Consider the following 13363-nt stretch of genomic DNA (forward strand, 5'->3'; position numbering starts at 1 on the left):
GTGCCAAATCCATTAGAGTAATCCTTTAACAGAATAACAGAATTGCTCCTGGGGTCTTTCACCGTGGGCTTGTTGGATCATTATCTTCCTTTACCTATCACCACCACACCATCTCCATCATAACCATAACTTAATTGCTATCACTATCACGACCACCAACATCACTAATTTTGTTATTGTCATTGTCACCACCATTACCATTACCACTGACATTGTTACCATCACCACCACTTGTTACCATCACCACCACTAGCATCAATGTCACTGTCACCACCATTACCACTATCACCTTCATCATCGCCACCAAACGTTGTTGCAACCACTACTACCTCCACCATCATTACTACTTGGTGCCACCACCAACACCGCCATCGCCACCACCACCACCACCACCGCTACTATCACTATTGTCACCAACATCATCAACATTGTTATCACCACCACCACTAATACTACTTCTGTCACTGCTGTCGCCGCCACCACCATCATTGACTGTCACAACCACATTATCACTACCCCCACCATTGATATCATGACCACCACTGTCACTGTCACCGTGACCTCCACCAGTATTTCTACTATCGTTGCTGCTGCTGATGTTACCACCATCACCACATAAAAGCAGTCGTAAACTAATTTTAATACAACATGAAACTTTCAAAATGAGTTTAATTAAAATTAGTTATATTTTTAAAACTAATTTACAATTTTTTTGAAACTAAAACTAAAAAATGGTAGTTATTTTTAAAAAATTTCAAAACTCAATTAAAAATCACCCAAACATGACCTAAGTTTTCATTTGATGGGTCCTTTTATTAAAAACCCTTTCATTTGAGTGGTTAAGTCTATATCTCAAATAATGTGGACATACTTGTGATAAAAGTGACTTTATTATCTAATAAATGAATGCTAGTTCATGTCTTTTTTTTTTTACATATTAATGTCTGATTAAAGGATTAAAAATAAAATTATTTTATGAAATTATATTATCATAATTTTAATTAATTTTTAATTTGTTAATTTCTTAATTAGTATTGCTCTCTCTTTAATAAAACTCTTAATTAATTATTTGACGCACGTTTTTTTATTTATTAGTATTTATATAGCCTGCTGCTGATGGTAATAAGAAGCTAATATATAGAAGAGCCATTACTTCAGCTTTCTGTAAAAGCACAGTGGAGTTCAGTTTAAGTGAAAAGGAAGACATACCAACAAGCAACTATATACATTGATATATATTCTTGCTGCTCTATTCAACATCTGTATATATATGGAACTATGGAACAATGGGCACCTCGTGGAGCATGGGCAGGTAAGACCAATTGGGCCATTGTCTTAGACCTCCCACCAAGTTCTTAATTTTATAAATATTTATAAAAATTAATTTAAATTTAAATTATTAGGTAATATATTTTATTATATTATTTATTATTATTTATTTAGTAAAATTATAAAATTTTAATATATGTATACACACAGATATATTAAATCATTTGAGAAGTTTATAATTGATTTGAAAATTATAGAAAAATTAGTTTTCTTTTACTTTAAATTAAAAATGAGCATATTATAATGAATATAGTGATTAAATTTTATAAAAAAATATGATGTGTGTTTTGATGAAAATGAGAGTGGTGAGATTGCACATTTTTCTTTTGTAAAAGATAAAATTACTTTGCACTTTTTATTTGAATCATAATAATTGAAAATTGTAAATTGTTGGTGGTTATGTTAACATTGGCTAAGATCAAAGATGTCAAAGGTGAATATAATGTATATTTTTTTGTTTCAATCTAATGTATGACTGCATATTATTACATGTAAGTATAACATTTTTTGTAGACAAGTATCTCCTCAGTGTCCAAAATATAAAAAATGACTCCAAGTTGTATGTGAACATCGATGATATTGCCGAGATAAAGAAGTTCCGTAATAGGTACGATAACTGCATACAAAGTTATATATTTTGTTTATAATAACAAAGTTATATATTTTCTTCATTGTAGTTTATGTGTCCCATTTTATGTTGGTGGAGTATTAGATGAAGGGAGTGGTTCGCAGTCCAAGTATTCACAAAGAAGCGCACAGGATAAGTTCTTGCATAATGCTCAAATGGTGAAGTTAGGTGACATAAGCAGATTGAGAGAGGTAAGAACAACAATTTTTTTCACTTATTTGGTATATTGTGTATGATTATGTTATGCAATTGTTATCAGACCTTATCTGTGTATCAGGCCTTTCCACTTTCAATTGTTATTTTTTTTAATTCAATTTCAATTGTTATTTATTTTAATTCAATTAGGACTGTTTCTGTTTGACCATTGCTACGGTGGATGAAATCCTAATTGATACACCATGGAATTATGATAGTTGTTCCAACTGCACTACAACATTTGATCCGTTAAAAATAGTGGGTACTTGCCGTTCGTGCCAGAGCGAAGTTAGTCATACGGTTCCTAGGTATAATGTATTTATTCCCAAATGAGTTATAATGTACTTAACATTCAAGTGTTTACTCATGGATATTCTGTTGTTAGGTATAAATTAGTTGTGAAAATGGAGCACAATGGGGACAAAGCTAACTTTCATTTCGAGTACAGGTTTGTCATCTATTCTATTTCTCTAGTTTTGTGTTTGTTGAAATTTTAATATTGTTTGCATTCTTTATTGTTCTGAATTGGGTTTGGTCTTTGTTGCAGTGGTTGTTAATGTCAGAGTCACCGGCGATGCTTCTATTCTGAAGCAATCCAAATTCAAGGTATCCCCTTTCGCCCTTCCTTTTTAATAGGTATGTTCTTCTGAGTTATACTTAATTTGTTGCAAGTGCAAGTTTGTGGGTGAGAGAGATGGTTCTTAAATCTAAGTTGATGATGGAGATGTTCTTTTGGTTGGATTTTTGTATGCTTTTCAATTGCGTGATTATTTGAATTTTCATCATTGGTTAGGTTGACCCAAATTAATATTTACATCTTAAATTGTATGTTTAAGACCTTCTATTTGGACTTTTAGAGAATTTTACCCAGACTTTCATTTAAATAAGTAACTAGCATTTTACTCCTATTTGAATATTACCAACATGTGTTCATTCTCAGATTTGAGGTTTCTTAATTGTTAAATATTAATAATCTTTTAAAAAATTTATAAAAAAACTAATTTGTATATTCAAACAGATAATACAGGCTGAAAAGGCTGTTAATGTATAAAGATGTAACATTGTCTGAAAAGGCTGCTAATGTAATTACAATTCAAAGTACAATGTCAAACACACATAACATATGAGGTTCCATCTTCAATTAGCGTCTCTGATCCCTTACAATAAATCTCAACAACTTTAATCCGTAGAGAGGAAAAGTGTTAGTGTTGGATCAATGGTCTGCAACAGTAAATGTATACAATAAGTAAAAAAAATCAATCACAAAGTAGACAAAGAAAGATAACTTACATGTACTTCAAGCATATGAAGCTGTACATTTCATTGTCTCTTGGTTCTGCAAAGGTGAACAACCACTTTCACTAAAGTGCAGGCTTTTTTCGAAAGCCCAAGTGATATTATTTGGAAACAACCAACATTGAATATAACTAAATAATAAATATAGCATAGAAAAATTGAACCCACAAACATAGAATATAACATAATAATATTTGTAGTTTTGCTAGCAATGTTTAAACAGAAACAAAAGAAAAAAAATTGTTCGTTACCCGAGGGTAATTAAGTTACAAACATAATATATCAAAATAAAACAAAGATAAGTAATTAAATAGTTCTTCAAGGGGAGTCAACTTCATCCTCTTCGTCATCCCATTTAACTTGCTTCCTATAGAGGACCTCCCATAAATGTTGATCAATGTTGTAGAAGAAGATGACCTCATCTCCAGGCTTCAAATGACATTCACCTAAATAATGGATCTAGGCCTCAACAACACATGATAGGCCATTATTCATGGTGATGATCCATTTGTGATGCCTACCACTACCACGATCTACAATCATATTTTTTTTTATGCAGTTAAATAAATTGAAGCCTCTGGTGACAAAACCTAGGTTAGAAGGAACACAATGATTAAAAAATAAGAAGTTAACAATAAATAATATAAAGGATTATGATTATATTAACAAAGACCTACCAATTGATAATTGTGTTGTATCATATCTTCAGAAACATCAATGGTAAAAACATGGTTCCTTATGGTTGTGGCTACCCTTTGGTGTAGAGGTCCCACAATGTCCACACTGAAAGTAGTATTTTTGTCCCTTCCAACAAAACACATGACAACACTTTCGTGAATGCCATGGGTTCTCCTAAGTTCCTTCAGTCCATCGCCAAAAAAAAATCGGTTACCATATTTATGAAGCTTTATAAAGTGTTTGTTTCTTTCGTAGTCGAATAACACATAAGTTGGATAATTTGGGGACCATTGTCTATGATAAGCAAAATGAACCTCAATGACTCTGCACATTAACATTTCAAACATATTATTTATTTGATATTAACATAAATAAGTAAATGTTTAGGGGTGAAAGTCGTGACCTGATCAAGATGGAATGACGCGTCAAATCGATGCACAATTCTCGATACATGTAAATTTGATGGGCCCTAGATGAGAAACGTTTATGTAATGAGTAATTGAACAAACATGTACCGTTAAAGGAGAAGATAAATATGAGCATATCGAACATGTACTATGAACGAAAAGAGCAAGCAGAGAAGGATGAAGGATGCATGATGAAGCAAAACTCGAACATATATTTATAAGAAGGTAAACATAAAGGATGGAAAAGTTAAACTTACAGCATCAGACACATTCGATGATGATGTATTCATAGTGTTTTGTGTTTGGAGATATTCTTCGACAAATGGGTGAAGATTTGGTGATACTGGGTGGTTATAGATATATATAATACTGCGTTTTAATTATGGGAGGGGGAGGGTGAACAGTTATCAAGAACAGTTAACAATGTACAAAGTAACCGATAATCTTTTCGTTCATAGTACATGTTCGATATTGCGCATATTTATCTTCTCCTTGTTCACTTACTCATTACATAAATGATTGCCATCTAGGGCCCGTCAAATTTGCAAGTATCAACAATTGTGCACCGATTTGAGGCGTCATTTCGTCTTAAGAAGGTCACGATTTTCACACCTAAAAATTTATCTATTTATGTTAATCTCAAATAAATAATATGTTTAAAATGTTAGCGTGCAGAACATCATTGGGGTTCCTTTTTCTTATCATAGACAATGGTCCTCAAATTATCCAACTTATGTGCTATTTGACTACAAAGGAAACAAGCACTTTATAAAGCTTCATAAATATGCTAACCGATTCTTTTTTGGCGATGGACGGAAGGAACTTAGGAGAACCCATGGAATTTATGAAAGTGTTATCATGCGTTTTGTTGCATGGGACAAAAATACTAATTTCAATGTGGACGTTGTGAGACCTCTACATAGACAAACACACCAAAGGTCATCCACAACCACCAGGCGCCATGTTTTTACCATTGATGTCTCTGAAGATATGATACAACACAATTATCAATTGGTAGGTATTTCTTAATATAATCATAATCCTTTATATTATTTATTGTTGACGTTTTATCTTTAATCACTGTGTTCGTTCTAACCTAGGTTCTGCCACCAGAGGCTTCAAATTATTTATCTTGATCAAAAAAAATATATGATTGTAGATCATGGTCGTGGTAGACTTTACGAATGGATGATCACCATGAATAATGGCCTATCATGTGTTGTTGAGTCCTGAATCCAATATTTAGCTGACAGTCATTTGAAACCTGGAGATGAGGTCGTCTTCTTCTACAACTTTGACCAACATTTATGGGAGGTCCTTTATAGGAAGCAAGTTAAATGGAATCAGGAAGAGGACGAAGCTGACCCCACTTGAAGAACTCTTTAATTATTTATGTTTATTCTATTTTTATATATTATGTTTGTAACTTAATTACCTTCGGGTAACAGACAATTTTTTTTTGTGTTTACTTTCTGTTGAACATTGTTAACAAAACTACAAATATTATTATCTTATATTCTATGTTTGTGGATTCAATGTTATTATTTTGTTATATTCAATGTTTGTTGTTTCCAAATAATATGAGCTCGGCCTTTGAAAAAGGCCTGCACTTTAGTGAAAGTGGTTATTCACCTTTGCAGAACCAAGAGACATTAAAATGTAGAGCTTCATTTGCTAAAAGTACATGTAAGTTATTTTTCTTTGTCTACTTTGTGATTGATTTTTATGTATTTAGTGTATACATTTACTGTTGCAGACCATTGATCCAACGCCAACACTCCGTAGTGCTTTCTTCTATGCGAATTAAAGTTGTGGAGGTTTATTGTTTGGGATCAGAGACTTCGATTGAAGATGGAACCTCATATGTTTTTTATATAATTGTTTGTTCGTAAATATGTTATGTGTGACTGTCATAGTACTTTGAATTGTAATCTGAATCATATTATTATATATTGGGTTATTTATTATCTGTTTAAATATACAAATTAATTTTTTAGAAATTTTTTTAAAGATTAGTAATATTTAACATTTAAGAAACCTCAATTCTGAGTATGAGCACATATGTTGGTAATATTCAAATAGGAATATGAACCCAGACGTAAGCACGGACAAAAGGCTAATAAAGAAATAAAAAAGGAATATTGAATCCACATATTCATAATTTAAATGTCGTAACTTAAATAACTAAACTATTAGGAAACATGTATGATATTTTTAGTTTTAGAAAAGAATAATTTAATTTATCTTTAAGAATTGTTATTTGATTCAAATCTTTAGGAAATCTTTTAGAATTAAAAAATATATTCTCTTTTTTAGGTAATTTTAAAAATTTAAATATATTATTTATATTTAGGATTTGTTTTCTTTTTCAGATTAAGATTCTAGGTCAATAATTATGACACGAGATTTTAACAATTTTGAAACAATATACAAATGGTAAACTCAAAGGGTGGTGTTAATTAATAAATGAGAAACAAACTTCATGCTTTTTGTGGTGTGGGTGGAAAGTATAATGCGAAACAAAATAGATTATGGCAGCATGAAAATTTCAAGATAGAAAAAGTTTGAAATATCATTAAATAATGTTACCTGAGGTGTACGTTTGTCACGCTATTTTCTTGGCATTCGAAATGCTGAAGAAAGATAATTTCATATATCCATCAAATCAAAATATATGTAACGCAGGCACTCAACCTTTAACTCTAGTCTGCAGAAGAAAAGGGGGCTTTTATATATCTCCACTTAGAAATTAAAATGAATGGTTATTTTTTCCCCCAATAAAATACCTTGAAAATTATTCGCCCTCTCATTTAGAGAAGATCGAGCATCAAGTTTTGGTAATTCTTTACTTTAATTTTATTTTGATGAACGTAGCAATACTTCACTTAAAACCTACGGCATATTATGGGATCTGTTTAACGTGAAGGTCCAAAACCCTTGAAACATCAATTTTTGGCCGTTACTCTTGCGTTTAATACTTATTACACTTATTTCTTTCTTGTTGAACTCTTACTATAAACTTCTTAACTTTTGCAATTTTATTACACTACCCTGCACCCTAAGTCCGTAACAGTGAACATGCTTATTTAATGAAATTCTTAAACAAAATTATCCTCATTTTCTTCCTGAGCACCTCAAACAGTGAACATGCTTTTGTCCCTTTTTCTACTGGTTTGCTTCTTGCCCACCTCAACTTGACCGTTGCCGTCAAGCCAACCAAAGGCCATCAACATCGAAGAAGAATAAGAACAAAGAGAGGAGCATCAACAATATTTCTGAACCAAAACCAAATATTTCAAAATCATTAATTATAGACTTGTGCTATAAATAGATAATTAATAGTAAATTATAGACTTTAAATATTGAGAGAATTAAAGTAATCAAAATTTAAATGAAAATTGCATAAAAATAAAGAGTTTCAGAAAAGAAAATTAGTTCGGAAATTTTCTTAAAACACTTGATATGTGTAGAAAAAGAGATTTGTATTAATGATAAAAATTACCGGGGATTTGACTTCATCACATCGACCTAACATACTCATCAAATTTAGAGTGATGAAATCTCAAGACAGAAAAAGTCTAAACTTAAAATACTAACAAATGTCTTATTTTACTTGACTAACTTTTTTGCAGTCTCGATCTTATGTTTTAATTTTAACTTTGTTGAGTACTCTCCCTGGCAAATTTTCCAGTTTGGGGTTGTTTTACAAACAATTTCCCAAACTAGGGCTGTTTTGGAAGTTATTCCCACCAGCGCGTCTCCTTTTGCTGAGGTGGCTTTGGAAGCACCAGCAGTAATGGTGATTTGGTGATGGCCCTAGGTTGCAGCGTTGCAGATTGGCCTGCAGAGTTGCAGGGAGGCGCCAGTGGTGGTTGCAATTTGTAGGAGGGAGGCGCCATTGGTTCCTGCGACTTACCTGAAAACGCCATTGCTGATGGCGTTTGAGGGTGTTTAAATACCCAAACTCTTCCGCATTTCTTCAGCACTTTCCCTTTGAACATTTTGTTTTTGTTTTCGTGGCTTTGGCATTCTGGTGACTTTGGAAATTTTTGTGGTATGAAGTATTTATTTTTTAAAAAATTATATTAGCTTTTATGTTTAATAGGCTTGTTAGTGTGTATTTAAATGTAAAAAATAAACAGAAAAATTGTATAAGAATGTTTATTTGAAGAAAATATTTTCAGTCAAAATAAAATATTTTGAATATGAAATTTGTATTATTTTTTTAATTAAATTAGGTTGGTGTTGATGAATGTTTGAACTTTGAATAAAAAAAAATTATAGATGATATTTATTTGAAGTAAGTATTTTGAGTACGAATTTTTTTTTTTATATGAAGTTGTAGTATTTTTTTAATTAGATTAAGTTGGTTTGTTGGTGTGTTAAAAATTTATAAACGTTGAACTTGAAAGTGTTATTTGATGCTTTGTTTTTTCTCGTACTACAAATATTTTATTATATTTTTAGTAACTTTGTAATTACCTTTTTCCATTTTAAAGTTATTAATGGTTAAGATTAATTATTTATACTACTAACTTCATTAATGAATTATTTAATTTTTTGTTAAAAATGACTATCTTGAAATTGTTCATTTTTTTTAAGTTTGTCCCATAAAATTAATTTGAAGTTGATTAAATTTTTTTAAAAGAGAAATTGAATGTGAAGTTCCAATAAAGAGATCTTTTGTGATTACATTTTATTAGTTTTGATTTAAAGTTTTATAAAATCGTTTGTGTTATTTAAGTGTGTTGATGTGAAATTTATTTAAAGTTAATAATTTTAATTACATCTTGATTAGTTTAAAATTACTACATTGAAATCGTTAATATTTTTAAAGTGTCTTAATGTGAAATTGATTTGAAGTTATTTTTTTTTAAAAATAAAGTTTTATTTTGAAGTTCTAGTAATGACTTTTTGTGATACCCATTTTTTAATTTATTTGACGTGTTAAAATATTGTTTTTGTAGGTACACGATGAATTCGGTTATAACAGTGTTGTATTTCAATGGAAGGGTATATGAAGATAATGATGGTGTAATATTTTAAGGCAGTAAAAAAACGATTCAGATTAAACGTGGAATTAGTTTCAATGCTTTGAAGAAAAAAATTGGAGATAAGGTAAAGTTACAAAATAATGAAATTATTTATGTTATCAGTTGTAGATTTTTAGTGTCAGGAAAATATATTGTCTTGCAAATTTGTGATGACGAAGACGTTGAAATAATGCTGGAAAGTTTTAAACAACAAGACCAAATGTCAGTTCTGGAATTGTACATAGAAAAAGATGTGGCTGGTGGTTCAATGTTTCATTCTGCCAATTCGCTTACATCACGTGGAAATTATTTATCTAATGATGAGACACAACCGGCAACAAATATGAGCAATTTACATATTGACGAAGACGATGATGATGATTATCTTGTGTCTAACTCATACGTTCAAGAGTCTTTAGACGAAGATGACATTGTTGACGGTATATCTGATACAAACGATGAAGTCACCAACATTCCTCAACCAGTAAGAATTGTTCACCCAGCAGAAGGTATAATTTGCTGTATAAAAAAATTAGACAATACATTTATTATTTGATGACAATTGTATTTAATGCTAAATAAGTATTATTTGATTTTTTATTTTATTTTTTATTTTGAACTGTTAGGTGCACAACGAATTGAAAATCCATTTTGGAATGATGCCTTACATTATAATAATATCAACTGGAGTTATCCTGATGAGGAGGACATTTACGGATTGGAGATGTCGTCGACCTTTAATGTTGACCAAGAATTATATGTTGGCATGGAATTTGATAGTAAAGATGCGGTAAAAAATGCAGTCAAACAATATGTTATGAAGGTGCATCAAAGTTTCAAAGTTGTTGAAAGCAAATCGAACAAGTATGTGGTTTGTTGCTTGAATAAAAATGCAGAGTGTCCTTGCCCTTTCTATATGAGGGCAATTTTATCTAAAAAAACAGATACGTGGAAAGTCACACAATGGGGTGGACCACACACATGTCTGAATATGACCATGACACAAGATCACGAGAAACTTGATTCAGATTTAATTGCCACTTGTGTAGTAGGTACGTATTTTATGTTCATTTTTTGTTAATTGTCATTTAAATTTTGTTATGTTATTGACAGACATGATCAGAGAAGATCCATCTATAAAAATTTCTTTGATTCAAGAGAGGATTAACAGTGAATTTGCGTACAAGGTGTCGTACAAAAAAGCTTGGTTGGTGAAACAGAAAGCCATTGCAATTGAATATGGCGATTGGGATGAGTCATATGTGAAACTTTCGTCGTGGCTAACACACATGCAAAATCATTCTCTTGTATCATATTTTCAAGTACTACATGACGATTTTATCGTTGGGAATACGGTTAGTCGCGAACACCGTCAGTTTCATAGAGTTTTTTGGACTTTTGGCCAATGTAAAGAGGCTTTCAAGTACTGTAAGCCAATCATACAAGTTGACGGCACACATTTGTACGGCAAATACCGTGGGACCCTCTTAATGGCCACATCACAAGTTGGAAATGGTGGTGTCCTTCCTCTAGCATTCGCCGTGGTTGAAGGTGAGATGTTGACAGCGTGGTCATGGTTTTTGGCACACTTGCATGAACACGTCACAGATAAAAATGGTATTTTTCTTATATCTGATCGACACACGAGTATAAAGTCCGTTGTCGCTAACGAAGCACTTGGTTGACAACCTCCCCACGGTTATCATGTCTACTGCGTGTGACACATAGCAAGCAACTTCAATCGGAAATTCAATAATGCCAAACAAAAAGAAATGTTGAAGAAATTGGGTAAGATTTCATATTTGATGGTCACGTTTATTTAACTTTCATATATACTTAAAATTGTTATTCATAACTAATTTTATGCAGCCTACACTCCTTGCAAGCACATTTTTGATCAAAAGTTAGAAAAATTTCGTGAATTGAGTCCAGCCATAACAACATGGATTTATCGCATTTCAAAGGAAAAATAGACGATGGCTTATGATAGAGAAGGATGTCGATATGACCACATGACAACCAACCTCTCAGAAAGTATTAATAAGGCTTTGAAGGATTGTCGCAAGATTCCCATAACAACATTGGTCAAATCAACGTACAGTAGGTGTCGAAAGTACTTTGTTGAGCGTAGACATGGCAATGGGGCGGGTCGGGTACGGGTATTGTCTTCCCAATCCCTTACCCCGACTCCTCAACATATCCCCATACCCGTACCCGATACCCGACGGGTTTGAGTTTATTGTCCCATCCCCATACCCGTCGGGTACCCGTTGGGTATCGGGTATCCCCAACCCTGTTCCACACACCATTTAGAAAAATATTTTTTTTTGTAAAAGAAATATTAAAAATTTGATTTTAGAAAAAAATAAATTGATTGTTAAACAATTATTTTTAACTGCTTATATATCAATAAATTTATTATAACGTGTGTGTCTACATAAATAGTTAAGAAAATAATATTAAATTATGTAAAAATTCTAAAATAAAATTAACTAGTAATAAAAATTATGTCTTTTGATTAAATTATGCAAAAATTCTAAAGATTTTAAGTGGCGGGGCGGGTTCGGGTTTGGGGTCGGGACGGGTCTAATAATCTCATACCCGTACCCGTACCCGACTTTTGGTTATCGGGGAAAACCCGAACCCGAACTCATTCCTGATCAACTCGGGTATTACCCATCAAAGTCGGGACAGATTCGGACGGGTTTTCTTACCATGTCTAGTTGAGCGTGGCCGCCAAGCCTAGCGACAGTTAAATGAAGGGCAAGTATATTGTTCAAAGCTTGTTAAAGAACTTAGAAAAAATCAAGAACAAGCTTGTTCGCACATCGTTCGTGTGTATGACATCCACTCCACAAGGTTTGAAGTAGAAGAGACCTCCAATCCTATTACGCAACTTGGCGGACAAAAGTGGACAGTTAACTTGAATGGTCATTATTGTCAATGCGGAAGGTATTCTGCGCTTCACTATCCATGTTCACATATTATTGCAGCTTGTGGTTACGTGAGCCTGAACTATTACCAATATATAGATGTTGTTTATACAAATGAGCACATCTTAAAAGCTTACTCCGCACAATGGTGGCCTCTAGGGAATGAAGCGGCTATTCCTCCTTCTAATGACGCATGAACAGTTATCCCTGACCCAACTACAATTCGTGCGAAAGGTCAGCCAAAATCAACAAGGATAAGGAATGAGATGGATTGGGTCGAACCATCTGAGCACCAACAAAAATGCAGTAGATGTGGAGCCGAAGGGCATAACAGTCGTCGCTGTCCAATGCAATCTAAGCGTGAGCGTTGTTCAAATCATTGATTTATGTATGTTAGTCGAGGGACTTGTATTTGTTTAAGTTCTCTTCAATGTATTGAATTTCTGGGTTGAATCAATTTGTTAGTTAAAAACATTACTTATTTTGGTTTGTGTAAATTAGCTATTTGTGGGGTTCCATGAATTCATTAGTTAAAAACATAACCATAAACCCTACTAATAACCCCTAATCCAAAACCCTAAGCCTTAAACCCATAAGCCCTAACCCTAACTCTAACCCTACCCCAAACCCCTAATACAAAACACTAAGCCTTAAACCTCTAAACACTAACCCTGACCCTAACCATAACCATACCCCAAACCCCTAATCCCTAAACCCCAAATCACTAAGCCTTAAACCCCTAAACCCTAACCCTAACCTTACCCCAAACCCCTAACCCCTAATCCAAAACACTAAGCCATAAACCCCTAAACCCTAACCCTAACCCCAACTCTAACTCTAACCCTACCCCAATACCTTAAACCC

At 32.7% G+C, this 13363-nt stretch overlaps 2 protein-coding genes across 2 annotated transcripts; one reads left to right on the plus strand and one right to left on the minus strand.

The window, feature by feature from the left end:
* Positions 1-343: 343 nt before the first annotated feature.
* On the minus strand, positions 344-1229 carry LOC102664736 (putative glycine-rich cell wall structural protein 1). Its single transcript, XM_006603129.1, has 2 exons — positions 1210-1229; positions 344-632 (listed from the first exon to the last, which is right to left on the minus strand). The coding sequence occupies exons 1-2, from the start codon at positions 1227-1229 to the stop codon at positions 344-346; spliced, it is 309 nt and encodes a 102-aa protein (XP_006603192.1).
* A 49-nt stretch (positions 1230-1278) lies between these two features.
* LOC121173922 (uncharacterized) lies at positions 1279-9558 on the plus strand. Its single transcript, XM_041011761.1, has 7 exons — positions 1279-1312; positions 1843-1936; positions 2007-2148; positions 2303-2460; positions 2538-2600; positions 2700-2758; positions 9501-9558. Exons 1-6 carry the CDS (start codon positions 1279-1281, stop codon positions 2707-2709), a joined length of 501 nt encoding a protein of 166 aa, XP_040867695.1. The 3' UTR covers positions 2710-2758; positions 9501-9558.
* Positions 9559-13363: the final 3805 nt, after the last annotated feature.

The sequence above is a fragment of the Glycine max genome, chromosome 18, assembly GCF_000004515.6.
Source record: "Glycine max cultivar Williams 82 chromosome 18, Glycine_max_v4.0, whole genome shotgun sequence".
Lineage (NCBI taxonomy): Eukaryota > Viridiplantae > Streptophyta > Magnoliopsida > Fabales > Fabaceae > Glycine > Glycine max.